This window comes from Pristiophorus japonicus, chromosome 1 (genome assembly GCF_044704955.1).
Source record: "Pristiophorus japonicus isolate sPriJap1 chromosome 1, sPriJap1.hap1, whole genome shotgun sequence".
In the NCBI taxonomy this organism is placed as follows: Eukaryota; Metazoa; Chordata; class Chondrichthyes; family Pristiophoridae; genus Pristiophorus; species Pristiophorus japonicus.
The window spans coordinates 256,341,690-256,367,579 of record NC_091977.1 but is presented as its reverse complement, the minus strand read 5'-3'; the positions used below and the strand labels follow the sequence as shown (position 1 = coordinate 256,367,579).

The following is a 25,890-nucleotide window of genomic DNA, read 5'->3' as shown; positions in this document are numbered from 1 at the left end:
TTCTACTCATCTACTGCAGCACCGGGAGCCTTCCAACAGCGTGCTGGGAAGGGGCCCCCCTATGAGATGCCGGTCGGGCGGGCCCCGCCGCCGACCAGCACTTCGGGCGGGCCCCGCCGCCGACCAGCACTTTGGGCAGGGCCCGCCGCCGCCAAGGACTATGGACGGGGCCCGGCCCCACTGAGATGCCAGCCGGGCGGGCCACCGTGGAAGAGGTAAGTACTGTCGGGCCACTCAGCCCAGGATAGGGGCGACGTCCCTTCGGCCAGGGATATGGTCGTCGCCCGGAGACAGGACCCGCGCTGGGAGGGCCAGGAGCTGCTGCGCACATGCGCAGCTGCCGGCACTGATTTTGGCGCCGAGCTGGAAACGGCCCTACAGATATCGGAGAATCGCGAGGTTAGTATTTGTCGCTTTTTCAGTTCTACAAATTAGGCGGGGCTCTCCGATGTGCGCCGTTCTAGCCAGGGTCCGAAACTTGAGCCCAATGTTCCTGCAGATTCGTTTGAATTTTTCCCCTTCAGGCGCAGGGGGTGTTCTCTGGTTCTACTATTCTGGACAAGGTGAAACAGCTCGTCATGGTCACCATTATCTAGTCCTTTTAGAATCCCATAAACAGCAATCATATCACCTCTCAACCTTGTCTTTTCCAGTAAGAACATGCGCAATTTACATCATCGTTCCTCATAATCCAATCTATCCATCCTCTCAATCATTCTGGTTGCTCTCTTCTGTATCCTTTCAATAGCAGCAATATCCTTTTTGTACTGCGGGGATCAGAACTGCACATAGTATTCTAAGTGTGGTTGCTCCAAGTGTCAGAATGACATCAGTGTTTAGGCTCAATATTGATCCTTTAATACAACTGGTTTGCTTTACTCACTGCTACCAAGCATTATTGCGATTGTCACTCAGGACCTCCCCAAATCTTTCATTTTCCATGCACATTATTTTCTTTACATTTAAGTAATAATCCACTCCTGGATTTGTTGTCCCCATGTGAAGCACTTTGCATTTCTCTACATTGAATTTCACCTGCCACATATCTGCCAATTCCCAAATATATTCAAATTTCCCCTGTAGCCCAGCCTGTTCAGTTTTGGAGTCTAGTGTTAGCTGTGGCTCAGTGGGTAGCACTCTTGTCACTGAGGCAGAAGGGTTCAAGTCCCACTTCAGAGACTTGATCTAGGCTGACACTCCAGTGCAGTGCTGAGGGAGTGCTGCACTGTCGAAGGTGCCATCTTTCAGATAAGATGCTCTGTCTGCTCTCTCACATGGACTAAAAGATCCCATGGCACTATTTCGAAGAAGAGCAGGGGAGTTATCCCTGGTGTTCTGGAAAATATTTATCCCTCAATCAACATAACAAAAAAAAAACAGATTATCTGGTCATTATTACAGTGCTGTTTGTGGGAGCTTGCTGCGCACAAATTGTTGCCGCATTTCCTACATTACAAAACTGATTACACTTTGATGATACTTCATTGGCTGTAAAGCGCTTTGGGACATCTGGTGGTCGTGAAAGGTGCTATACAAATGCAAGTCTTGCTTTTTTTTTAAATCACCAAATTCATTAGCTTTCTATCATTTGCAAGTGTAGTTATTGTGCTTGTGACTCCCAGCTCCAGATCATTTATGGTTGAGACAGGCAATCAGTAGTCTCCAGGCTGCTATTACTAATGTCTAATACTATTGCTTAATCCTCACCATCCCCTCGAGCAGTTCATCCTTGACTCAGAATCTTTGACAAATGCCACAGATAATCAGTTCAAGCCTAACTCATACTTGCACAGGCTAGACCAAGTGTACAATACAACACTGATTTATGATGCCAGTTAGTAGACAGAAAAGCACAGATAAAGATGCGCACAGATGCGCAGCTCAGAATGAAAATGTAACTAACCAGTGCCAGCTCTGCATGAAAAAGGGCAGCATCGGCTGCCTCCTCCTCATCACCGTCACAAGGCTGACCCAAGGAGAGTAAAGATTCCTCTTTAGTAGGCACATCTCCCTCTTCTGGAGAAAACTGCTGAGAGAGTGGAGTTTTGAGTGCAGCAGACATGCAAAATGGATATACCTGAAACACTATGGTTAATTTGAAAGAGGAGATTTTTAATCTATTTTTATAAGAATGCCCAACTTTTCATATCAATTTGCAGTGACCTAGCCTTCACAATATTATTGAGAAAACAGGCAACAACCGTGAGCTAAAACATAATAAAATGTTGGTTTGTACAGCAAAACTGGGTCTTTCATTAATACACCTGAATGGTAGATTTGAAACTACTGATGCACTACTTCCCCAAGTAAGTAGACCATTGAACCTCAGGCCCAACTACTATGCATTCAGCAAGGAACACTGTTGTTTCTCATCACAGTTTAAGCTGTAGCTTCACTGTTTAATATCAACTGCACAAGCAGTAAGGAAATTATGGCGAAGCATCCAAAAATCACTAAAGTAGATGCATGCAAGATAAATGCACTGAAATACAAGAGCTGAAATACAAGCTGGTTATTAAAAAGCAAACGCTTAAGTTAGTGCTATTAAAAGCAGGTTCATATCTCAAAGCTTACAAACAGCTACTTAATTGAAGTGCAAAATATATCCATTCTCGAGTGTTTGTTCAGACACCAGATGCACAAACACGAGCAGTACAACAAATTGCTTAGCCATACTTCAGCCCAATTATTTCAACCATCCAACTTAAGTCAAAGAGGAATCAGTAATAACCTATTTGCCCTATTGAGATTTTTCCTCGGCTACTTTTAGACTGCTCAACTGAAATGTCATATTGCAAAAACATCATGCTAATAAAACCTCATTTGAATTTCCCCAGACATGAGCTTTCACAAGTCCAGTCCTTCAGAATAAAGTAATCACTAAATCAGATTGATTACAGCTGGTTTCAAAACCAAAGCAGAGCTGAGTTACCCAGCTTTTGAAATTCCAAAAAGCTAGAGTAAGCTTCTCAATATATAGTGGTAATCTGCAAATTCCAGCAACATCCTCTCAGTGGCGAATCGGACAGCTGCAGTTACCGAAACAGCATCATGTTAAATGGCACAACAATATCAAAGAGGGTACTAATGACTATGAAGAGAAGTGTCACCTTGTACTAGAGCTATACTTGATTGACACGTACCTTAAACTTGATTGAAAAGTTCAGTTTAGGCGGATGGGATTAGAAGAGGGGATTACCGTCTAATGTAGAATTACATTTAGAAACTACAGGCTCAATTTTCCCCAGTATTTGCGGCGTTTTTTTTTGGAGTAGGTTGCTTTTTCTGGCCTAACTTAAAAATCCCCAGATTCCCCAATCAACTTGCACCAGCATAACTCATTTAGTTACGTTTTTTTAAGTACATTTTTTTTTCCTCAAAAGGGGGCGTTACCAGCCACCTACGCCAATTCTGGCCATTTAGGCAACTTTGGCCAGCTGATAGTTACTTCATTTCTACTTAGGCCAGCGAATGTGGCCTCTCGAGAAAACCCTTGCAGAGAGTTAAAGAAATCGGCGCAGGTAAGTACATTGGAGGCCATTCGATCTGGGCTAGGGGCAGGAAGCGGAGGAGAGCTGGACCGGCACTCACTTACGACCGGAGAGGCACGGCGGGGAGGGAGCAAGCTCGAAGTACAACCCCTAATAAAATGGAGAGTTTACAGTCAGCAGAATTGTTCCTGCATAGTAGGACATCACTGTTGCTTCCATTTGCAGTGAAACTCTACTACAAGGAAATACTTCAGTTGCTGCGTTAGGTTTGCATCACTGATCTTTGATGGTATTGGGTGGTAGTTATGAGTTCAGTCTCGAGAGATGTATCAGTTGCCTGGTATTGTAATCGTGATGCCATTCCTCTCTCAAATTAGCTCTATTTTATCTCATATTCTCCCCCTCTCTTCTACTAAACCGTCAGACTTATTTCCTGTAATGCTTTCCCGTGATTGAAATTCTCGTCATGCCTGCTTTCCGTCATCATTACGCTCCCTATTCATTTTACTTACCTCTGACTTGAGTCCTTTAAGCCCGGTCTCCAAACTAGGTGGTGATGTTATTTACTTACCACTGAGCAGTCTTAAAGGATCTAAAATGAGTCCTGTGGCCTGATGCTGATTGTCCATTCCCTGTTGCCACCTCTCATGGCTGCCATCCACAATCCAACACTGCCTGCCATTCGCCTTTCCCTGAGCTCTACTGCGCATGCGCTGCCATTTCAGCGACGTCAAGAACATCAGTTTTTTTCCCCGCGCATGTGCAGAAGGCCCAGCTCCTTTTTCCAGTGCAGACCGCAGGCTCCACCCCCTGAGGTGACTGGCCACACTGCGTGGCTGCAGATTACAGCCCAAACATTGGGGAAACTTCGGAGATTTTTTTCTGGCACATTTATTTACCTAATTAAGCGGCGCAGCTCTGGCAATACGCCAGGAAACGGGCTCGGGGAAAATTGAGCCCAAAAATCTTATTTCCTAGGGCAGTAGCCTATGTAAAGTCATCCTGACCTAGTCCAATCCATCTTGCAATTAATACAAGTATACTTGAGCAAATGATTAAATAAAATCAAATACAAAAAGATATCCTTATTTGTAGTTTTCTTCCAAAAAGCATTAAAAAAAATGCATTTGAAAAAAATGCTTCTGCACTAGAATAGGGATGTCAAATGTACAGCCCGCCGCACAGTTTCACCCCTCCTCCGCCACCTCGTGCGGTGCTTAAAGCTGCCGTCTCCTGGAATGGGACACAGATCTCCCAGACACTATTTCTAATATTCTGGGGGAACTGCGCTTTTTAAATTTCGCGCCACAGGAGCCCCACCACTCCACTCCAAGACATCATCGCTTACTAGCAATCGTGTGGAATAACTGGAAATGGAACCAACTGGTGGAGGAGAGAGAGCGAGACAGACAATGTGGGAAGAGGTGCATGATTGGTCGCCATTTTCCAGCCCTGAGATTAGGTAGGAGACAGGAGATCGGTAAAGGGGAGGGAGACTGAGATTGGGGGACTTGCGGCGGTGGCCGGAGAAAGAGTGACAGGGGGTTCGAGGGAGAGGGAAGTCTCGGGAAATTGGGGTCAGAGGGATTGGGATTTGAGCAGGGAGGGGAAATAGAAAATGGCGAATGGAATGGAGTGGGGTAGGCTTGGGGCCCAGCATTTCCAGCAGAACTGGGAGCAGCAGGAGCAGCAGCATGGTCAGTTGGAGCGGCGCTGAGTGTGGAGCAGCCAGTAAAGGGGTGAATGAAACCTAGGCACTTTATTGTGAGTAAATAAGTGTAAGATTGTTTCCACTGGTGGCGTAGTATGGTGACTGAACATTCACACTGTACAGCTGCCTGCCCTGATTTTACATTGCAAGATCCAACTGGAGGAGTGAATGCAGTGAGATGGTAGAGTGCTAAGTAGGGGCCAGCAGCAGCCCACAGTATTGCTGTGCTGCTCTGCAGCTTGGAGGAGAAGTCCTGCTCCTCCACACTTCACAGAAGAGGAAGTAAAAACTTTCCCGATCATTTCTTCAGCGACCGCCAGCAGTCCCTTTAAGGGCCGCTGTAGAACTGGAAAAACTAGTCGGAGCTTGCACAGCGTTTGCGCTATCTAATTTTTCACGCAATTTACAAAAGTGTCCTGAAACTGGGGCAGGCCCCTTCTTTGCATATCTCAGACAGCCCGTCCGATACGCCTAAAAACAGTAAGGACCAATAGATTAGGAGCAAGACCTCATGCTGAGAAATTGCTATACATTGTGTCCATTTTACGCCCAAAAAGCAGATGAAATGCATCAGAATTTCTATTCCCAAGGTGTCCACATTGTTTTGGTTAATATGAGCCACAGCAAATGCCAGAATATCAAATCAGGCTCATCATTTAAATGGAATTTGACATCCGTGCACTGGAAGAAAGCCACAATCCATGTTGTATTAACTCACATATCAAAAAAAAATTAAAGACTTACTGGCAAAGGTTTGGCTACCCCAATTCTAACTTTGCCTCCTGATGCACCTTTCAGTGCCTGAACAGCTTCCTCAAGAGTAGCATTCTCCAAGTTGATGCTGTTGACAAACATGAGTCTGTCTCCTGGAAGAAGTCGGCCATCTTGTTCTGCCACACCACTGGGCACTAATGAACGAATCACGATAACTGTTCGTACTGGGTCAACTGGATCCTGTGGTTTCAAGTGCAAAAATGATGTTAATAAATTAAAGCTGAAAAGACAAAAAAAAATGAACTTTTATTTTAAACTCTAATTTGAAAATGTTTCCTTGAAAGTAAGTCATTGTATAATCTATGTATCCTCTGGAAATGAACGTATAATTAAAACAAACTTAAGACATTGAAGTCTCTGCCATACAACCTGTTAAGAGGCAGACCAGAATTACATACCTGATAATCCAGGATGCTGAACCCAAGTCCTGAGCTACCCTTCTCTAGTTCTATGTTTTGGATTTCAGCTTCCCACATCGCTAGATGAGATCCTTGCGCATCCACACCACTCTCCCTTCTTTCGATCTCAACCACATCACCATCATCTGTCTCAGATGTTGCAGTAAACTCATTTAGATTGATGCGCATCTGGAAAAACAGCATTTTTTAAAATAAAAAGCTCATGATTAAAACATACATTTATTGACAAATTTAAAGAAGAAAAGAAAGTCCAAAGCAAGAAAGGCTATTTGGCCCATCAAGCCCATTATAAATGGACATCCTACTTTTGACATACCCCTCTGTGGAAAGTATTAGCTTGCACCTTATCCATCATGGGACAAAATTAGTAAGGTATGGGCTAATAAGGAGAAGTCAGAATGGATTGTATAAGGCAGGTTGGGGTTGACTAATTTAATTGAGTTTTCTGAAGGAATCACAAAAGGGTGAATTTTAACACTGCTGGAATTTTAATCTGCTGGATCCAATTTACCTGTTTCACCCACCCTCCCCACAATCAGACCCCCCAACCACCTTTCTGATTTCCCCACGCGGCCTCCAATCTCCTCCACCACAACCATTCCAATCTCCTCCCTGGGCCTCAGATCTTTGCCCCCCTCCAACACTTTTGATCTCCTCCGCGACCCTTCTGATCTCCATCCACCCACCTCTCCTTCAAGGCTCCCCCCTAGTCCTCCAAACACCTCCATCAGGATCCTTCCTATCTCCCCATCTCCACCACCCCGCCACCCCCCACACAACCCCGCCTTCCCTCCCTCCCTCCACTTTGTTACCCGGCTGCTGCCTGGAGCCAAAGGCCTACTCGGCCGACAGCCAGCCAGCCTCTCAATCTGGCTGGCAGCAAACTGGAAAATGGAGAAAAAAAATGCTAATCAGGTCCTGCCGGTAAATTCGGCAGGACCTGAGGAAAACCCTTGCTTCTGGATTTCCTGACTTCAAAGCAGCCCCCTGCCTCCGAGTTAATATCCAGCCCAAAGTGTACAGATAAAAGAAAAATAATGGGCATTGTATATATGGATTGTCTGAAAGCATCCAATTATATACTGGCTATGAAAATTAAATTAAATTATTAAAGGGAATGACGCCACATGGATAACGGTTTGATTAGAGGTCAAAGAGTAAAGTGTAGGGGTAAAGTTTACAGATTTAAGGGATGTCTGTAGTGCTAGGCGCTTGAGATTTAGTCTCTATTTCTATTACCAATGTGGACAAAGGCATGAAAGGAAGTTTGCTGATGATATCAAACCAGGACAACAAACTGTGAGGAAGAATGCAAGTGAGATTGTGGGAGGATGCAGACAATAGCAGAGTGAAAATAAGTGCAGATACCATTCCATGCATCAAAATGTGAAGTGGTATATTTGGGAAAAAGAACGGTACACCTAAATGATTAATCTCCAAACAGAGGGGAACGGAGTAATCTAGGGGTACAGACACATTGGGCTAAATCTTAACCCCCCAAAACAGGTGGGCTGGGTCGAGCAAGATGTTAAAACTTAAAAAATCTCAAACCCAACCCCACCCCGCCGGGGTTAACGGAGACGGATCAAGGAGCTGGCAGCCAACCCGCTCCCAGGAGGTGGGTTGGCCAATTTAATATTTTAATGAGGCTGGGGGCCTCTGCTTTAACCTTCTTTGCAGGTTTAACCCTGGCTGGCTGGGTGGGTTTCCCAGGCCTCAGGAAACACAATACATGATGGGAGGTGAGGACAGCTTCGGGGAGAAGGCAAGTGCCCACCTCCCCCCCCCTCCCTCAGCCTGCCAAGCTCCTTTTCCAAGCAGATTACCGCCGTCCCGCCCCACCCCCTCCCAGAGTTGGGGATTGGACCCCTTATCTCACCTCTTGGGGTTAGGGGTTGGACCTCGTCCCTGCACCCCATACGACCACTAGCAATGATATTAGACTTACCTGCAGATACGGGCTGCTCTGGAGTGCTCCCCGCCCAACTGGGAGTCAAGCCTGTTAACAAGGCTGACTTCCAGGCGGGGAACCTGTCAAAGCAAAACTAAGCATGCCGTGAAGTCAAAACTTCACAGCATGCAAGGAAACCCGAACTTCTGGATTTCCCCACAGAAACTCCACAGCCCGCCCCTGGCAAGATTCAGCCCATAGATCTTCAAAGATGGAGTGTGTCATGATGTCATGTATTCAACTGTCATTGTAACCCATGTATAAATTGACCGAAGTTGTACACCGTGAGAACACTGACCACGAGGTGGTGAACTTGCTGGAGACACTCCTAACCTGGACTTTCAGGGGAAGCTCCACCCATCTTCTGCACTTCAGTGCTGGCTAATAAAGGTTACTGATCACAGAGTGACCTTCTCTCAAGTATGGGCCTCGTGTGCATTTGTACTGTATAGTAAGGACATATTATTGGCGACGAGAAACTGGGATTTAAATCACGCGAGCATGGCCACTAGCAGCACAAACAAGAGGTACTGTGTTGGTGATGATTGGGACGATTTTATTGAGAGACTACAGCAAGGTTTCATCACTAAGGAATGGCTGGGACAGGATTCGGCCGACAAACGCAGGGCTCATCTCCTGACAATTTATGGATCCAGGACGTACTCCGTGATGAAAGACCTTCTAGTGCCAGAGAAGCCGGCGGACAAGACTTTTGAAGAGCTCAGCAACTTGATCGGGGAACACTTTAAACCGGCGAGCAGCATGCACATGGCGAGACAGCGGTTTTACACGCACTGGCGGCGAGAAGGGCAAAGCGTTCCAGACTTCATGGCAGACCTCCGGCGACTGGCAAGCCTATGTAAGTTCCCAGATGCATGCAGAGCGGAGCTGCTGCAAGACTTTTTTTTATTGAGGGCATCGGACACGCTGGGGTTTTCAGGAAACTGATTGAGACCAAAGACTTGACCCTGGAAACGGCGGCTTTGATGGCCCAGACATTTATCTCAAGGGAGGAAGAGACCAGAATGATGTATGACAAAAATCTTGGTTTAAATGCAGCAAATGGACAGGGAGTCAACATTGTTAATGCGGCACACAGTTCTCCAGGCAGACAGGGGCAATCGGACATGCCCGAGCATGCAGTCGAACCCAAAGGGGGAATGCAGAGACAATGGCTAGCTGAACGGCGATTCATGCCATCGCAAGGGGCAATGCGGCCAGTAATGGGGCCATCAGCACCTGTCAATGGTGCGCTTAAGGACAGTTACAGAGACAGTCAGAGACGATTGACTGGTAATGGACCTTTTGTTTCCAACAACGGCTCATGTTGGAGGTGTGGAGGCAAACACAAAGCCAGAGCTTGTAGGTATCAGCAATATACCTGCAGAAACTGCAACGTCAGCGGTCACTTGGCGCGTAGTTGCAGGAAGCCCGCAGCCAGGTTGATGTACGAGGAGGATGGGCCCGATGTAAGCCCTACGAGGCCAAATGGACACTGGGGGAAATCGCTGGAAGCTGAAGTTCAGCGAGTTCATGTGGAGCACATATACAGTTAATACACCAGGATGTCACCGATAATGATGAAAGTTCTCCTCAATGGCATTCCAGTACCAATGGAGTTAGACAAGGGGGGCCAGCCAGTCCCTGAAGAGTATCAAACAGTTCGCCAAGTTGTGGGCATCCAAGGCCAGGAGGCCAAAATTAGTGCCGATTGACACACAGCTACGGACATATACAAAGGAGATCATTCCGGTGCTAGGCAGCGCCATGGTAGTCGTGATCGACAAAGATTCGGAGAACAGGTTGCCACTCTGGATTGTCCCGGGGGATGGTCCCGCACTGCTGGGGAGGAATTGGCTTGTTGTCATGAACTGGAAATGGGGCGACGTCAATGCAATTTCTTCTGTGGAGTGAATATCATGCTTACTGATCCTGGACAAATTTGACTCACTATTTCAACCCAGCATTGGCACTTTCATGGGGACCAAGATAGTGATTCACATAAACCCGGACGCTAGGCCAGTACACCACAAGGCCAGAGCGGTGCCGTACGTGATGCGGGAAAAGATAGAAGGCGAATTGGACCGCCTGCTGAGGGAAGGCATCATCTCGCCAGTCTAATTCAGTGACTGGGCGAGCCCGATTGTGCCGGTGCTCAAGGCGGATTAGTCGGTCAGGATATGTGGTGATTACAAGGCCACCATCAATCGGGAGTCACTCCAAGACCAGTACCCGCTACCGAAAGCGGGGGACCCTCTTTGAGACACTATCCGGTGGCAAACTTTTTTCAAAATTGGACCTGACCTCAGCTTACATGACCCAGGAGCTGGCAAGTGAGTCGAAGAAGCTGACCACCATCACGACACACAAGGGGTTGTTTGAGTACAACAGATGTCCGTTCGAGATTCGCTCAGCCGCCGCGATCTTTCAACGAAACATGGAAAGCCTCTTCAAGTCGATTCCAGGGACGGTGGTTTTTCAGGACGACATCCTCATCACGGGTTGCGATACTGAAGAACACCTCCACACCCTGGAGGAGGTGCTACGCAGACTGGACGGGGTAGGTCTGCAACTGAAAAAGGCGAAGTGCGTCTTCCTAGCTCCAGAAGTAGAATTCCTGGGGATGAGGGTAGCAGCAGACGGGATCAGACCTACTGCGTCCAAAACGGAAGCGATCCAGAGAGCATGTAGACCCCGTAACACGACGGAGCTGCATTTGTTCCTGGGGCTCCTGATATTTTGGTAACTTTCTTCCCAAATTGAGCATGCTGTTAGAGCCGCTACACGTGCTCCTACGCAAAGATCGCGAATGGGTCTGGGGGCGGGGAGGGGACAGCCAGAAAAGGGCTTTTAATAGAGCACGCAATTTGTTGTGCTCCAACAATCTGTTAACGCCGTATGACCATGTAAGAAACTTGTTTTAACGTGCGATGCGTCGTCCTATGGGGTCGGGTGTGTGTTGCAGCATGTTAATGCCAAGGGTCAGTTACATCCGGTAGCTTATGCCTCCAGAAGTCTGTCCCAGGCAGAATGGGGCTATGGGATGGTAGAAAAGGAAGCGTTTGCATGTGTATATTATGCAGGAAAAAAAATGCACCAGTACCTGTTTGGCAGGAAATTTGAGCTGGAGACAGATCACAAACCCCTAACATCCCTTTTGGCCGACAACAAGGCCATAAATACAAATGCATCGGCCCACATACAGAGGTGGGCACTCACGTTAGCCGCCTATGATGATACCATTCGGCACAGACCGGGCACTGAAAACTGCGCCGATGCACTCAGCAGGCTCCCACTAGCCACCACCGAGGGGGCAACCGAGCATGCTGCTGAGACGGTCATGGCTGTTGAAGCTTTCGAAAGCGAAGGCTCACCCGTGACAGCCCGTCAGATCAAAGTCTGGACAAATAGAGACCCGCTATTGTCTCTAGTCAAGAAATGTGTCCTGAATGGGGACTGGGCAGCCACGTATGGGGCATGCCTGAGGAATTTAAACCATTTCACAGGCGCAAGGATGAACTCTTGATTCAGGCCGATTGCCTACTATGGGGAAACCGAGTAGTCATGCCCGAGATGGGCAGAGAGGCATTCATCTGAGAACTCCACAATGAGCACCCAGGCACTGCCATGATGAAGGCAATTGCCAGGTCACACGTTTGGTGGCTAGGGATAGATGCAGACCTGGAACTTTGTGTTCGCAGGTGCAACACGTGTGCCCAGCTGGGCAATGCGCCCAGGGAATCCCCCCTTAGCCCCTGGCCCGCCAAGCCATGGTCACGCATCCATGTGGACTACACAGGTCCTTTCATGGGGAAAAATGTTTTTGATCGTCGTAGACGCCAACTCCAAATGGATCGAGTGTGACATTCTCAATTCAAGCACATCCTCTCCCATGGTAGAAAGTCTACGGGCAATGTTCGCCGCCCATGGTCTACCGGACGTCTGGGTCAGCAACAATGGCCCGTGCTTCACAAGTATTGAATTCCAGGACTTCATGGCAGGAAATGCTATCAACCATGTCAGAATGGCACTGTTCAAGCCGGCATCAAACAGCCAGGCGGAACGAGCAGTGCAGATAATCAAACGGGGGATGCTCAGAATCCAAGGGGGTTCCCTACAAAGCCGCTAATCATGCCTCCTGTTGGCCAATAGATCCCGACCGCACTCGCTCACAGGGGTTCCACCTGCAGAGCTGCTAATGAAAAGGATGCTCAAAACCAGGTTATCCCTTATACACCCCACCATGAAAGAAATTGTTGAGAGCAGGCGCCGGTCACAATGTGACTACCATGACAGGAATGCGAGGGCGCGATGTATTGATGTCAATGACCCTGTCTTTGTCCTCAACCACGCTGCAGGGCCCAAATGGCTCGCAGGCACTGAGATTGCTAAAGAGGGGAATAGGATTCTGGTAGTTAAACTTACCAATGGACAAATCTGCTGCAAACACATGGATCAAACACGTGGGGTTCAGCAACCCCATAGAAGAAGCAGAGGAAGAACACGACGTAGAGGTGACTCCACCACAGGTGACCGAACACCGGAACCAAGTGGAGGAGAGCCCAGTCACTGTGGGCAGGCCTGAGGCACCGCAAACAGCAGACACTCAGGCCAGCGCCCAACAACCGGAGCCCCAACTCAGGCGCTCTACAAGGGAGCATAAACCACCAGAGAGACTTAACCTGGGATCCCAATAAGACTTTGGGGGGGAGGTGATGTCATGTATTCAACTGTCATTGTAACCCATGTATAAACTGACCAAAGTTGTACACTGTCAGAACACTGACCACTAGGTGGTGAACTTGTGGGAGACATTCCTCACCTGGACTTTCAGGTATAAAAGGGGAAGCTCCACCCACCTTCTGCACTTCAGTGCTGGCTAATAAAGGTTACTAGTCACAGAGTAACCTTCTCTCAAGTATGGGCCTCGTGTGCATTTGTACTGTATAGTAAGGACATATTAGAGTGCTGATTAAAAGTCATTAAAAGAGCAAATGAGGCATTGACTCTACGAAGGAAGTTATGTTGAATTAGTACAATATAATGGTTAGCACACAGTTGAAGTATTATGTACTACTCTTTGAACTCTCTTACGAGAACCATGGAAATGGTAAAGATTCATTAGAATTATATCAGGAATGATTGATTAGAGTTATCAAAAGGGCTTAAAAAATTTGGGCTCTTCCCATTTGAAAAGGGAAAGTAGGGTTTTCAAAATCATGAAAGATTTCGGAAGAGTGTAATTTTAACCCCGAAAACGAGTGGGCTTGGATCGGGTGGGAGCCTAGGAGGTTAAAAAGCTAAAAATTTGAAACAGGAACCCAACTCACCTCGAACCCGTCCACTTCTGGTTTTAACCGAAGCAGGACAATGGGTGGGCAGCCAAACCGCACCCAAGAGGCGGCTCTGCCATTGAAATTATTTTTTAAACTCATGCTGGCTGGGTTTCTTGGGCCTCTGTCTGCGATCTGCCTGCCTCCCCTCCACAAATATTCCCCCGACCACCATATCCACCCAACCTGCGACTGGACCCCTCCCGATCACCATCTCCCTCCCCACCACGAGAACCCCTGACAGCGATCCCTCCCTACCTGCTCCTCCGCTGCAGGATTTCCCACCCGACAGGCAGCCAATCGGGTTGGCTGTTGGGCGGGAAACCTGAAGACATTTTTTTTTTTTTAAAAAGACATCCTGCAGACATTCAGGAAACTTGTACTTCCGGGTTTCCCGACCCCAACTCCTCTCCCCCCGCAATATGCAGCCCCGTAAATATCGGGACCATTGTTTCCACCAAATGGTGAATCAGTAAATAGGCAAATTATCAATAGAACAAAGATGAAAGATGGAAGAACTATTTTAATACAGAAGCTTTTTAAAGCACTGAACCCTTTACCATAATCAGCTATTGAGGCAGAGACTATAAAATCATCTAAAAAGGAACTTGATAAGCATGTGAATAAAGTAGATATTAAAAGATACAGAGATAGGGCAGCGAAATAGGATTAAAGCTGGCAAGTCCATATGGAGAGCTAGCTCTGGCCCAGATATGATGGCCGAATAGTTTCTTCCTGTACAGAGATAGTAATGGCCTGAAACATGGCTGCACCTCCTTGCAGATATACTGTAATGCATGAACTATGTGGATGGTACCATTCAGTGACACGGTTCATCAGAAACACAGTATGTAGCATCACTTCCACTTCAGCAGCCAAAAGGAGTTCAGGTGCTGGGCTGCTCTATCACTTGACCCCAGACTTATGCCTGAACTTAGCATGGCTATCAACACAAAGAAACAAAGATTCTGACAAAGATGTACTAAAGAGCAACTTAAATCAAACTCAAACTAAACTCAAAACAAAAATCTGTACCTGTAAAAAATCTTGGTCAACAATTGGTTCCTCTTGATCATCACTCCAAGTCAGATGCACTGATGAAGGAAGAAACTCCAATGGCTGGAAAATAATTACATAGAAAATAATCGCTTGAATTGGAGACCACAATTATTGGTTTTCACGAGAAAACTATGTACCCGCAATCAATCTTCTAAAGTGAAAGTACTGCAATTTTAAAAGCACGTGGCCCACTGAAAGTTGGAGTAAACCGGGCACTCAGATTTTTAGGTGACATCCCCTCTTGCGACTATATATTTGCAAACATTTTCTAAAATAATTTGGTATCCAGTCAGGGAAACATTTATGAAATAAAAACAGAAAATGCTGGAAACGCTCAGGAGGTCAGACAGCATATCTGTGGAGAGAGACCTTTCCCAAAGCCACCGACCTGAAACGTTAACTCTATTTCTCTCTCCGCAGATGCTGCCTGACCTGTGTGTTGCCAGCATTTTCTGATTTTATTTCAGGTTTCCAGCATCCGCAGTGTTTTGGTTTTGAGACGTTCATGAAGTTTAGTTCATGACTTTACAGATTAATAGAGTGCATTGTAATATAACTCTCTCACTTCCAGTGGAAGAATGCAGGAGAGAACACTTAAGAACACTTTCCCTACTTAAGCACATTTATGGACAAAACTACTTATCACAGCAGTCTATCTAGGTCCATACAACACATGCTTCAGTTATTCAGATGGTTTATAGGTCAGTTGAGTACCACATGAATTTTTAAAGCAGGCAGTGTAAGAGCCGTTTAGGTGCACCTGATAGGTGCCTTGTTTATTTTATTGTTCGCAGCAAAAGCTTTAAAAAAGAATTTGGGCTGGATTTTCCGGTCCTTTGCGCTCAGAGTTTTGCCCCAGAGCGGCGTGAAAGGCGGCGTTCAGGTCTTCTGCGCCCCGTCGTGATCCTCCGGTCCGGTTTTGCAACGGCACTGAGCAGTACTGCCAAGAATAGCTGCGCTGGGTGTGCAACGCCTCTCGTTGCGACACCGGCAGTAGTTTGGACTTTGGCCCGATCTGTCCGCTCGGAAGTGTGCCCGCAATGACCGCCTGGGAAATCAGTGCGGTCCAGCATAGCCGGCGGCACAAAGGAAGGTAAAGTGCGAGTGTTTATTCTTTTAATTTTTTTTTAGCGATTTTTATTGTGCTGGCGTGGGCAATGTTTTGGGAATGCTTGTTTTTTTTACCCCCCTCTCTATCGGAGCACACACGGCCCGGCAGTTTAGTTTGCGAGTTTCCCATCCTTGCGCCACGAAAAGTGTACAACGCCTCCCTTTGTGCTGTGCCCCCTGACGCAGGGCCCAAATGCTGAAACTTCCTTACCAAAGCGCAAATTATTCCTGGCCGGTAACTTTCCCACCCCACCTCCATTTTCGCCCCGGAAACAGGAAAGCCTAAAATCCAGCCCTTGAGCTGTTATCTAATCAGAATCAAGACTCATCAGAACATCACTATGGGACAGATAATGCAGTGCAGGTGCACCACTGCTCCTGATGTGCTGTGTGCACCTGTGCCCAAATGAGTTGAACTCACGACAATGCACTTGGTCTTCCCTCCCCACAAAGATATGCAGAATTAATCCCCCAAACCTGCAATTGGCACTCCCCGCAATGAGGAGAAATATAGTGATCGCCCTGCAACCGGGCCAACCAACCCTCCTGCCACCTACTGAGCTGAATGGAACCACTCCCCTCAGCCAAGCAACACCCATAACTGACCATCATTTTGATGACTGGAACCCACCCTACCCTTCTTTCATTGAACATCACTTAGCTGATTGGAGCCAACCTCTCTCTCCCTGTTTCTCCATCTTTCTCTTCATCTCCCTTTCACCCTCTTCCTATTCATCTCTTCTACTTCCCCTCCTTCCTCTTTTTCATCCTCCCTCCTCTCCGGCTGCCTCACCACCTCTCTGGTCCTCGCTCTTTCCCCCTCCCCCTTCCTCATCCAATTCAATTATCACCCACCTCTAGCCTCGCCTCAGCTGAGTGGTGCACTTGGTCTTGACTCAAATTTCCAGTTGGCAAGGTGGGTGGACAACTCCTTTTGGCTCATTCTTCCACCGGAACTTTAGTTAGTGTGACAACGCACACTTCATTAAAATTATGCAAATATTATTACAAGAAGCTGAAGGCAAGGTTTCTCATGTTCTCATTTGTAATGCATCGAGCTTCACATGCCTGGACTGATCAGTGCGTATTGCAGTACAGACCTGCCATGGTCTCAAGAGAATAGCAGTTTGCTATATGTTACATATATTTGCCATATAGAGAGGCATTGTCATAGATAGGGTGGATGGGTGGACAGAAAGACTCAATGACAACTATTGACAGAACAGGAGAATGAGCCAGATGATAGCCCTTCTAATCTCCATTTACAGCTTGGAAAATTATTACCAGGATGACTTATTCAGCTGAGTGCCTAATCTGGCAATGCTTTCCAAATGTGTACAAATCAGTGGCCCAATACTTATAACCAGTTCTCTACCAAAGTTCATATAAAGTGCAGTCAATTTATTTTATCAGCATAGCATATATGTCATAAATAGTGCTTTACTTAGCGAGTGTATAGGTATTTGCCTTCTCAAACCCTTATATGCTTCTTCTAGGTGCTTCCCCAACAGGAGGAGTAAATGAGCTAGCTGGTTGCTGAGTGTCTGTGTATGAGTCCTTGAATGGAGGTGTCCCCATATATCCTTATGTTGGGTCATGACAATGTCGTTCAACTGATTGTGTCATGTCCAATGCTGCAGTGACGAACTGGTCCCGCCCATTTCCGAGCACAACGTGCATTAGTTGAGTGAGCATTTGGGAGTGGAGGTGGTGGTATTATCTTGGGCGATAGTAGATTCATTCATGCTTTCTTAAGTCATATTCTTGCTGCCGGGCACCCCCTTAGCGTGCCCAGTGGTATACATACTTGAAAGTAGCAATGGGATTTCAGAACTCATGCCTTAAGGTTCTCCCTAACTGATCCCCTGGTATGTTGAAGCTCAACAAGTCAGTTCCTGTAGATTGAAGCTCAAGACCTCAATAGCAGCAATGTGAGCATGCACAAGAGTGCTGTACCCCAATGACACCAAATTGACCATCACATATCCCAACGTGTGCGAAAGTAAATGCACATACATCACACTCTAAGACTTTGGTAGAAACATCCTTTTTTAAGCATAATTTTACAGATGTAAGTGTGACAATATTTGCAGACTTTTGTGGTAGCTGGAAAGTATGCCTTGTAAATCTATTACAGAATAGAAAACTGCTTTGCATGCGGGTTCAGTAGCAAGTTGCTGGAAACTTTTGTTGCTTGTATAATTTGTCCATCTAGCCTGTCTATGGAAATTCTGGCTGGTCTTACTTTGGCAGATTTCTTAAGGTAAGCAAATTTCTTCCTTACCTATACCATTACCTCTGTATATCAGATACCCTGTTTGGTCACGCTTTGCAAACCACCCAGTCTTTCCCAAATAGAGAACCCTCCCCTTGACATACTTCTTGAAAGAGCAGCTTGCCAGCTGCATCCATAAATCGCTGTTCTTCAAACCCCCTGCCCCATTGCGCACTGTTTTGTCACAATTTCTTTTGACACACCAAATTTGTGTGCGAACAAAACTTCTCTCCCCTTAAATGGCAGCTGTCACCATGCAGGAAATCCTGCTCTCCACATTAAGTGAGCTCCCAACTCTAGACCTAGTCCAGGCCACTAGCTCACCATGAATAAATAAATGAACCCAACCTCAGAGGATCACACAAGGTCCAAAACATGTGAACACAAAGCTCGCAGCACTCCGGTCCGAACACCTCAATGCTAGAACTGGTATTTGCTCCCACGTTTTTCTCAGTAAACAAGCATTAACTGCCTCATTGTACATAACCCGACTGTGTGAGCACGAGCAAAACATTTTTCTGGCTGACCCCTGCACCAGAGGCACAAAAATAGAATGATTACACAGCTTAAAATGATTAGAAATAGTTACCAGTAACAGTGTGTTCTATCCTATTATTTAATCTTTGCATTAAGATTACTCATATAAACTGACCTTTACTTTTGCAGTTCACGACATGTTTTAAAGTCATAAACGTATACAAATTTAATTCCGAGAGACCCATTATGCTGTATGCAAACCCCACACAAGTAAACTGAAGTAAACAGCTCTTTGCTAGGAGAACTTGCAAAGGCCATTTTAACATCGGTACTGTAGCAAACATTGTGTGTTAGATGCTACCACGACAATACCTCTTCTGTTGACAGAATGGACTCTTCTATAGGAACCATACTATCTACATCAGTTTCCTTCTTGGCCTCCAGGACTGGGCGGCAGCAGACCATGGTGACATTGATAGGCAAGTCCTTTAGAATACTGACAGCATCTTTGTGATTCTGACGTAGAAGTGGTATTCCATTCACCTAAAATATAGCAGAGAATCAAATTAATTCTTCGACAAAACTAATTAATTCAGTGTTTGTTAACTAGAATATTGATGGCTTAACTGCAACACTTTCCTCCTAGTCATCTCAATTTATCCCATAATTTTAAGCTGCATTAACATCACTATCACATTCAGTTCTACAAACTCAGTAACGTTACAGACATTATTGTTTAAATCTTTAATGAAACAACACCAATGAAAGTAGATTGGAGAAAAAATTGATTCAAAGTATACTGATGGTTTGACGTTAACAATTACCCCTTTTAAAATAAATTGGAAGGATACACTGTTCGATTTGAGAAATAAATCTAATTTCAAATGATTTACACCTGTACATTTGGTCCATCGAACCTACCAATTTCTGTTCAAACAGATCAGATTCAAAAAGTATGGCAAAATAAGATTTATTTTTTTATAAATTTTCAAGTACAGTAAAGTTACAATGTGTCATGACTTTTACTTCTCCCAACACTTGCCTCTAGGTAGAAAATTATTAAACTATTATGGATTCAGCATAAATAATGACCCAGAAATTACGGTCAGAGACTTCTCACGGGGCGGATGCCGTCGATCGCAAAAGAATTACGAAAATACCCAGAGGTCTCAGAGGAACGAACACTTCCACTCCGAGGCCTAGATGCACAGCCCAGTGCAGAGGCCCACGCATCCCAGCAGCGGCAGCACATCCTGGGATCACGTGGGCTGGACCACCAATCGAAATGACGTACTTTCCCATTAATAGTAATTGGAGCTTTGTTTGTACGGACTCCCGTTACTATGAATAGGAATACCCCTCAAAACAAAGAAAACACAATTCATTAATTTTTTAAAAAACTCACATTTAAAATTAATAGAAATTGAATTAAATGTTTTTGAAAAAAAAATATTTTTTAGATTTTTTTTTTTAATATGTTTTAATCGTGTTAAAAATAAACTTACCTTAATGGACAGTATGTTTAATATAAAAATGAGTCATGAAATTTATTTTTTCTATCTTTTAAAACTCTTACGCTAGTACGTCTTACCAGGCTTAAAGAGTTTTAAAGACATTCGCTGGGCTGGAGTTGGGCAAATAGCCCAATGCTATGCCTGCGGAGGCCTTTTTCCCGGGGATGCGTACGATCTGTCAAAAGAAATTGACAGATCGCAAGTGCTAGGTTTAGGCACATGCGCAGTGCACGTCTAAAACCGGAACTTGCAGGGCCTCTTCAGGCGCGTATGCACATTGTATGTACCCGGAGAGGCTGCAATTTACGGCCCAATACATCAATACGATAAATTAGAGCACATGCATGTGTTGCAAGAAAGGTATTTATGCAAAATGGGGAACCAAGAATAACCATTAAAGGAGATTGATATACAGGTACAACATCTGAAATCCGGAGTCCTCGAATGAATTTGCGCCGGATTTCGGGTTTTTCCAGATTTCAAACAAGAAAATTAAGTCTGAAATCGGGAATCCTTGACCGAATCCGTGCTGGATTTTGGATTTTGCCAGATTTCGGACCTCGCCGCTTGTACTGGTGCTCAGGGCTATCCGGAGCCGAGGGGAAGGATTCCCGATCCCAGTGATGGTTCAATCCTTCCAGGTAGGGTCAGTGAGCCCGGTCATCGATGAGCGGGTCCCTGCGTGAGTGCGAACTGTTGGCGGGCTGCCACACAGAGGGTGGGTGAGGTGCTGAATTTCCATCACTCGCTCATCTCCTCCACACCCAACATTCACACTGCTCCTCACTGCTCGTTGATTCCTGCCGCCCGCGGCGCTGCACTTTTCTGTTTCCTCGCCCTTCGCTGCCCGATGTCGCCACCTTGGCCACCTCAAAATGTCCGGTTTTCAGAGAATAATTCCGGATTCCGGACGACTCCATCTTGGCCGCCTCAAAATGTCCTGTTTTCGGAGAATAATTCCGGATCCATGATGCACAAAACGTCCAGTTTTCGGACAATTCCCCTTATTGGAGTTCTGGATTCGGGATGCTGTACCTGTATTCACTGGACCGATCCCAGTGATGGTTCAACCCCTCCAGGTAGGGTCAATGAGCCCGGTCATTGATGAGCGGGTCGCTGTGTCAGTGCGGACTGTTGGCAGGGTGCAGATTGGAAAACTGCAAATGTAACGCCCCTATTTAAAAAAGGAGGCAAACAAAAAGCAGGAAACTATAGACCAGTTAGCTTAACATCTGTGGTTGGGAAAACGTTGAAGTCCATTATTAAAGAAGCAATAGCAGGACAATTGGAAAAGCAAAATTCGGTCAGGCAGAGTCAGTATGGATTTATGAAGGGGAAGTCATGTTTGACAAATTTGCTGGAATTCTTTGAGGATGTAACGAACAGGGTGGATAAAGGGGAACCAGTGGATGCGGTGTATTTGGACTTCCAGATGGCATTCGACAAGGTGTCACATAAAAGGTTACTGCACAAGATAAAAGTTCACGGGGTTGGGGGGTAATATATTTGCATGGATAGAGGATTGGCTAACTAACAGAAAACAGAGAGTCGGGATAAATGGTTCATTCTCGGGTTGGCAACCAGTAACTAGTGGGGTGCCGCAGGAATCAGTGCTGGGACCCCAACTATTTACAATCTATATTAACGACTTGGAAGAAGGGACTGAGTGTAATGTAGCCAAGTTTGCTGGCGATACAAAGATGGGAGGAAAAGCAATGTGTGAGGAGGACACAAAAAAACTGCAAAAGGACATAGACAGGCTAAGTGAGTGGGCAAAAACTTGGCAGATGGAGTATAATGTTGGAAAGTGTGAGGTCATGCACTTTGGCAAAAAAAATCCAAGAGCAAGTTATTATTTAAATGGAGAGAGATTGCAAAGTGTTGCAGTACAGCGGAACCTGGAGTCATTTGATCATGAAACACAAAAGGATAGTATCCAGGTACAGCAAGTGATCAGGAAGGCCAACGGAATCTTGGCCTTTATTGCAAAGGGGATGGAGTATAAAAGCACGGAAGTCTTGCTACAGCTATACAGGGTATTGGTGAGGCCACACCTGGAGTACTGCGTGTAGTTTTGGTTTCCATATTTACGAAAGGATATTCTTCCTTTGGAGGCAGTTCAGAGAAGGTTCACTTGGTTGATTCCGGAGATGAGGGGATTGACTTATGAGCAAAGGTTGAGTAGGTTGGGCCTCTACTCACTGGAATTTAGAAGAATGAGAGGTGATCTTAACGAAACAAATAAGATTATGAAGGGGCTTGACACAGTGGATGCAGAGGTTGTTTCCACTAATGGGGAGACTAGAACTAGAGGGCATGATCTTAGAATAAGGGGACGCCCATTTAAAACTGAGATGTGGAGAAATTTCTTCTCTCAGAGATTGGTAAATCTGTGGAATTCGCTGCCTGAGAGAGCTGTGGAAGCTGAGACATTGAATAAATTTAAGACAGAAATAGATCGTTGCTTAAACGATAAGGGGTTATGGGGAGCAGGCAGAGAAGTGGAGCTGAGTCCATGATCAGATCAGCCATGATCTTTTTGAATGGCAGAGCAGGCTCGAGTGGCCGTATGGGCTACTCCTGTTCCTATTTCTTATGTTCTTAAATGCTTCACGAGTCCTATTTGACATGAACAAGCAGATGTTCAGTCCAATATCACTGTTATCTAATGAAGTTAGGTCCTAGTGAAGACAAACGTTGGTCCCTTGCAGTCGGATTCAGATGAATTTATAATGGGGAACAAAGAAATGGCAGACCAATTGAACAAGAACTTTGGTTCTGTCTTCGCAAAGGAAGACACAAATAACCTTCCCGATGTACTAGGGGTCCGAAGGTCTAGTGAGAAGGAGGAACTGAAGGATATCCTTCTTAGGAGGGAAATGGTGTTAGGGAAATTGACGGGATTGAAGGCCGATAAATCCCCAGGGCTTGATAGTCGACATCCCAGAGTACTTAAGGAAGTGGCCCGAGAAATAGTGGATGCATTGGTGATAATTTTTCAACAGTCTATCGACTCTGGATCAGTTCCTATGGACTGGAGGGTTGCTAATGTAACGCCATTTTTTAAAAAAGGAGGGAGAGAAAACGGGTAATTATAGACCAGTTAGCCTGACATCAGTCGTGGGGAAAATGTTGGAATCAATCATTAAGGATGAAATTGCAGCACATTTGGAATGCAGTGATAGGATTGGTCCAAGTCAGCATGGATTTATGAAGGGGAAATCATGCTTGACAAATCTTTTAGAATTTTTTGAGGATGTAACTAGTAGAGTGGTCAGGGGAGAACCAGTGGATGTGGTGTATTTCGACTTTCAAAAGGCTTTTGACAAGGTCCCACGCAAGAGATTGGTGTGCAAAATTGAAGCACATGGTATTGGGGTAATGTACTGATGTGGATAGAGAACTGGTTGGCAGACAGGAAGCAGAGAGTCGGGATTAATGGGTCCTTTTCAGTGGCAGGCAGTGACTAGTGGAGTGCCGCAGGGCTCAGTGCTGGGACTCCAGCTCTTTACAATATATATTAATGATTTGGATGATGGAATTGAGTGTAATATCTCCAAGTTTGCAGATAACACTAAGCTGGGTGGTGGTGTGAGCTGTGAGGAGGACGCAAAGAGCCTGCAGGGTGATTTGGACAGGTTAGGCGAATGTGCAAATACATGGCAGATGCAGTATAATGTGGATAAATGTGAGGTTATCCACTTTGGGGGCAAAAACATGAAGCAGAATATTATATGAATGGCGGCAGATTAGGAAAAAGGGAAGTGCAGCGAGACCTGGGTGTCATGATTCATCAGTCATTGAAGGTTGGCATGCAGGTACAGCAGGTGGTGAAGAAGGCAAATGGTATGTTGGCCTTCATAGCAAGGGGATTTGAGTATAGGAGCAGGGAGGTCTTACTGCAGTTGTACAGGGCCTTGGTGAGGCCCCACCTGGAATATTGTGTTCAGTTTTGGTCTCCTAATCTGAGGAAGGACATTGTTCCTTTTGAGGGAGTGCAGCAGAGGTTCACCAGACTGATTCTTGGGATGGTAGGACTGACATATGAGGAGAGACTGGATCGACTGGGCCCATATTCACTGGAGTTTAGAAGGATGAGAGGGGATCTCATAGAAACATATAAAATTCTGACGGGACTGGACAGGTTAGATGCAGGAAGAATGTTCCCGATGCTGGGGAAGTCCAGAACCAGGGGACATAGTCTTAGGATAAGGGGTAAGCCATTTAGGACTGAGATGAGGAAGAACTTCTTCACTCAGAGAGTTGTTAACCTATGGAATTCCCTACCGCAGAGAGTTGTTGATGCCAGTTCATTGGATATATTCAAGAGGGCGTTAGATATGGCCCTTGCGGCTAAAGGGATCAAGGGGTATGGAGAGAAAGCAGGAACGGGGTACTGAAGGAACGATCAGTCATGATCTTATTGAATGGTGGTGCAGGCTCGAAGGCCAGATGGCCTACTCCTGCACCTATTTTCTATGTTTCTATGTTTCTAGTCATTGAACCACATCTACAAACAAATGATGCCGAAGTAGGGAAGAAAATAAAAGTTGGCAAGCTCAACAACTTAAAATTGAGGACTACTTGAAAGACCTACTCACCATTTCAGATGGTTAATCAAGATTACAATGCTCAGTTAAAAGCTTAAATTGCTGGAATGGCGAGTGAGTTTTTCCCTCACTCTTCCTTGCTGGAAACGCAATTTGATAACTGCACAGCAATATCAATATCATTGGGACCTCATGAATGCCATGCCCAATTGTCCATCTCACAGACCAATCACATAACATTATAAATAGTTGAAAACAGACACCATGGCCTCGATATTAACAGCCCCACGATGGGCGGGAAAGGGTCGTAGGGTGGTTAGAAAGTGAAATATGTGGAGCACAACCCTAACCCACCGCCATTTTAACAGCAACGGATATCGGGGTGTCCAAGAGCTCCTACAGTGCACCTGGAAATCCGATTTGAAGTTAATTACTGCTGTGTGGGTTTCTCAAGGGCTGAGAAAGTCGGCGGTGGGAACTTCTGGCTTTTAAAGGTAATTGGCTGTTTCAGCACTCCTTGTGGGCCAGGTGAAGCAGGACCTTCAAGGAAGCCTTCAGTAGCCTCCACACTTCAGCCCCGATCACAGGCCTCACCAATCCCTCCCCCTCCCCCCCCTCCCTGTTGATTGCAGACCTTCCCCCACCCCTTCCGATTGCCGGGGACCATCACAAAGAGTCCCCAGCTGCGGCCTCCTGCAGCTAGCATTTTCACCCGCCCGCCGGCCTGGCTGCTGGGCAGGGGGGGCAGAACTAAAAGATGTTAATGAGGTCATGCCGTTAAGCTCGACAGGACCTCCGCTTCCCTGGTCTTGCTGGGGTTTTCAGTCATTTTCGGCCTCACCCGCACCCTCTCTGTAAATATCGGGGCCCATAGCTCAGTTAATGTGCGGCACGGACAGATAAGTAACCTGTAAATTCTGAAATAACCATAAACAAATTTTTAAAAGTTTCTACATTTTTTTAAAAAACCTTTTTACAAAGCAAAAGAAAGTAATCAACAGTATAGAAGAAGTCGCTCAACTTTGTGTACGAGGACCGGTGGGCAATCTGGATGAAGTGGAGGTGAGGCGTGAGTGGCTGCTGGGTAATGTGAGGTCAAGGTGTCGCTGGCTAGAGAAGCATGGTGACATGGAGGGAAGTGGCAAAGACACTCACCGTAACATCCACAGTTCCACTGACGGAAGATCAGTGCAGAAAGAAGTACAATTATCTGACTAGATTGACAT

At 45.9% G+C, this 25,890-nt stretch overlaps 1 protein-coding gene across 10 annotated transcripts in view; it reads right to left on the bottom strand.

The window, feature by feature from the left end:
- Positions 1–25,890, bottom strand: part of LOC139270052 (multiple PDZ domain protein) — a 401,342-nt gene that overhangs the window by 225,881 nt on the left and 149,571 nt on the right. For 7 of the 10 annotated variants that reach the window (XM_070888410.1, XM_070888412.1, XM_070888415.1 and 4 more), the window contains exons 15-19: positions 18,973–19,143; positions 14,715–14,798; positions 6,375–6,563; positions 5,947–6,156; positions 1,904–2,029 (exon numbers count right to left, since the gene is read on the bottom strand). In XM_070888410.1, coding sequence (XP_070744511.1) covers positions 1,904–2,029; positions 5,947–6,156; positions 6,375–6,563; positions 14,715–14,798; positions 18,973–19,143 — 780 coding nt within the window. The remainder of the gene's footprint in view (positions 1–1,903; positions 2,030–5,946; positions 6,157–6,374; positions 6,564–14,714; positions 14,799–18,972; positions 19,144–25,890) is intronic. The other 3 variants (XM_070888414.1, XM_070888420.1, XM_070888411.1) reach the window with 2 other exon arrangements.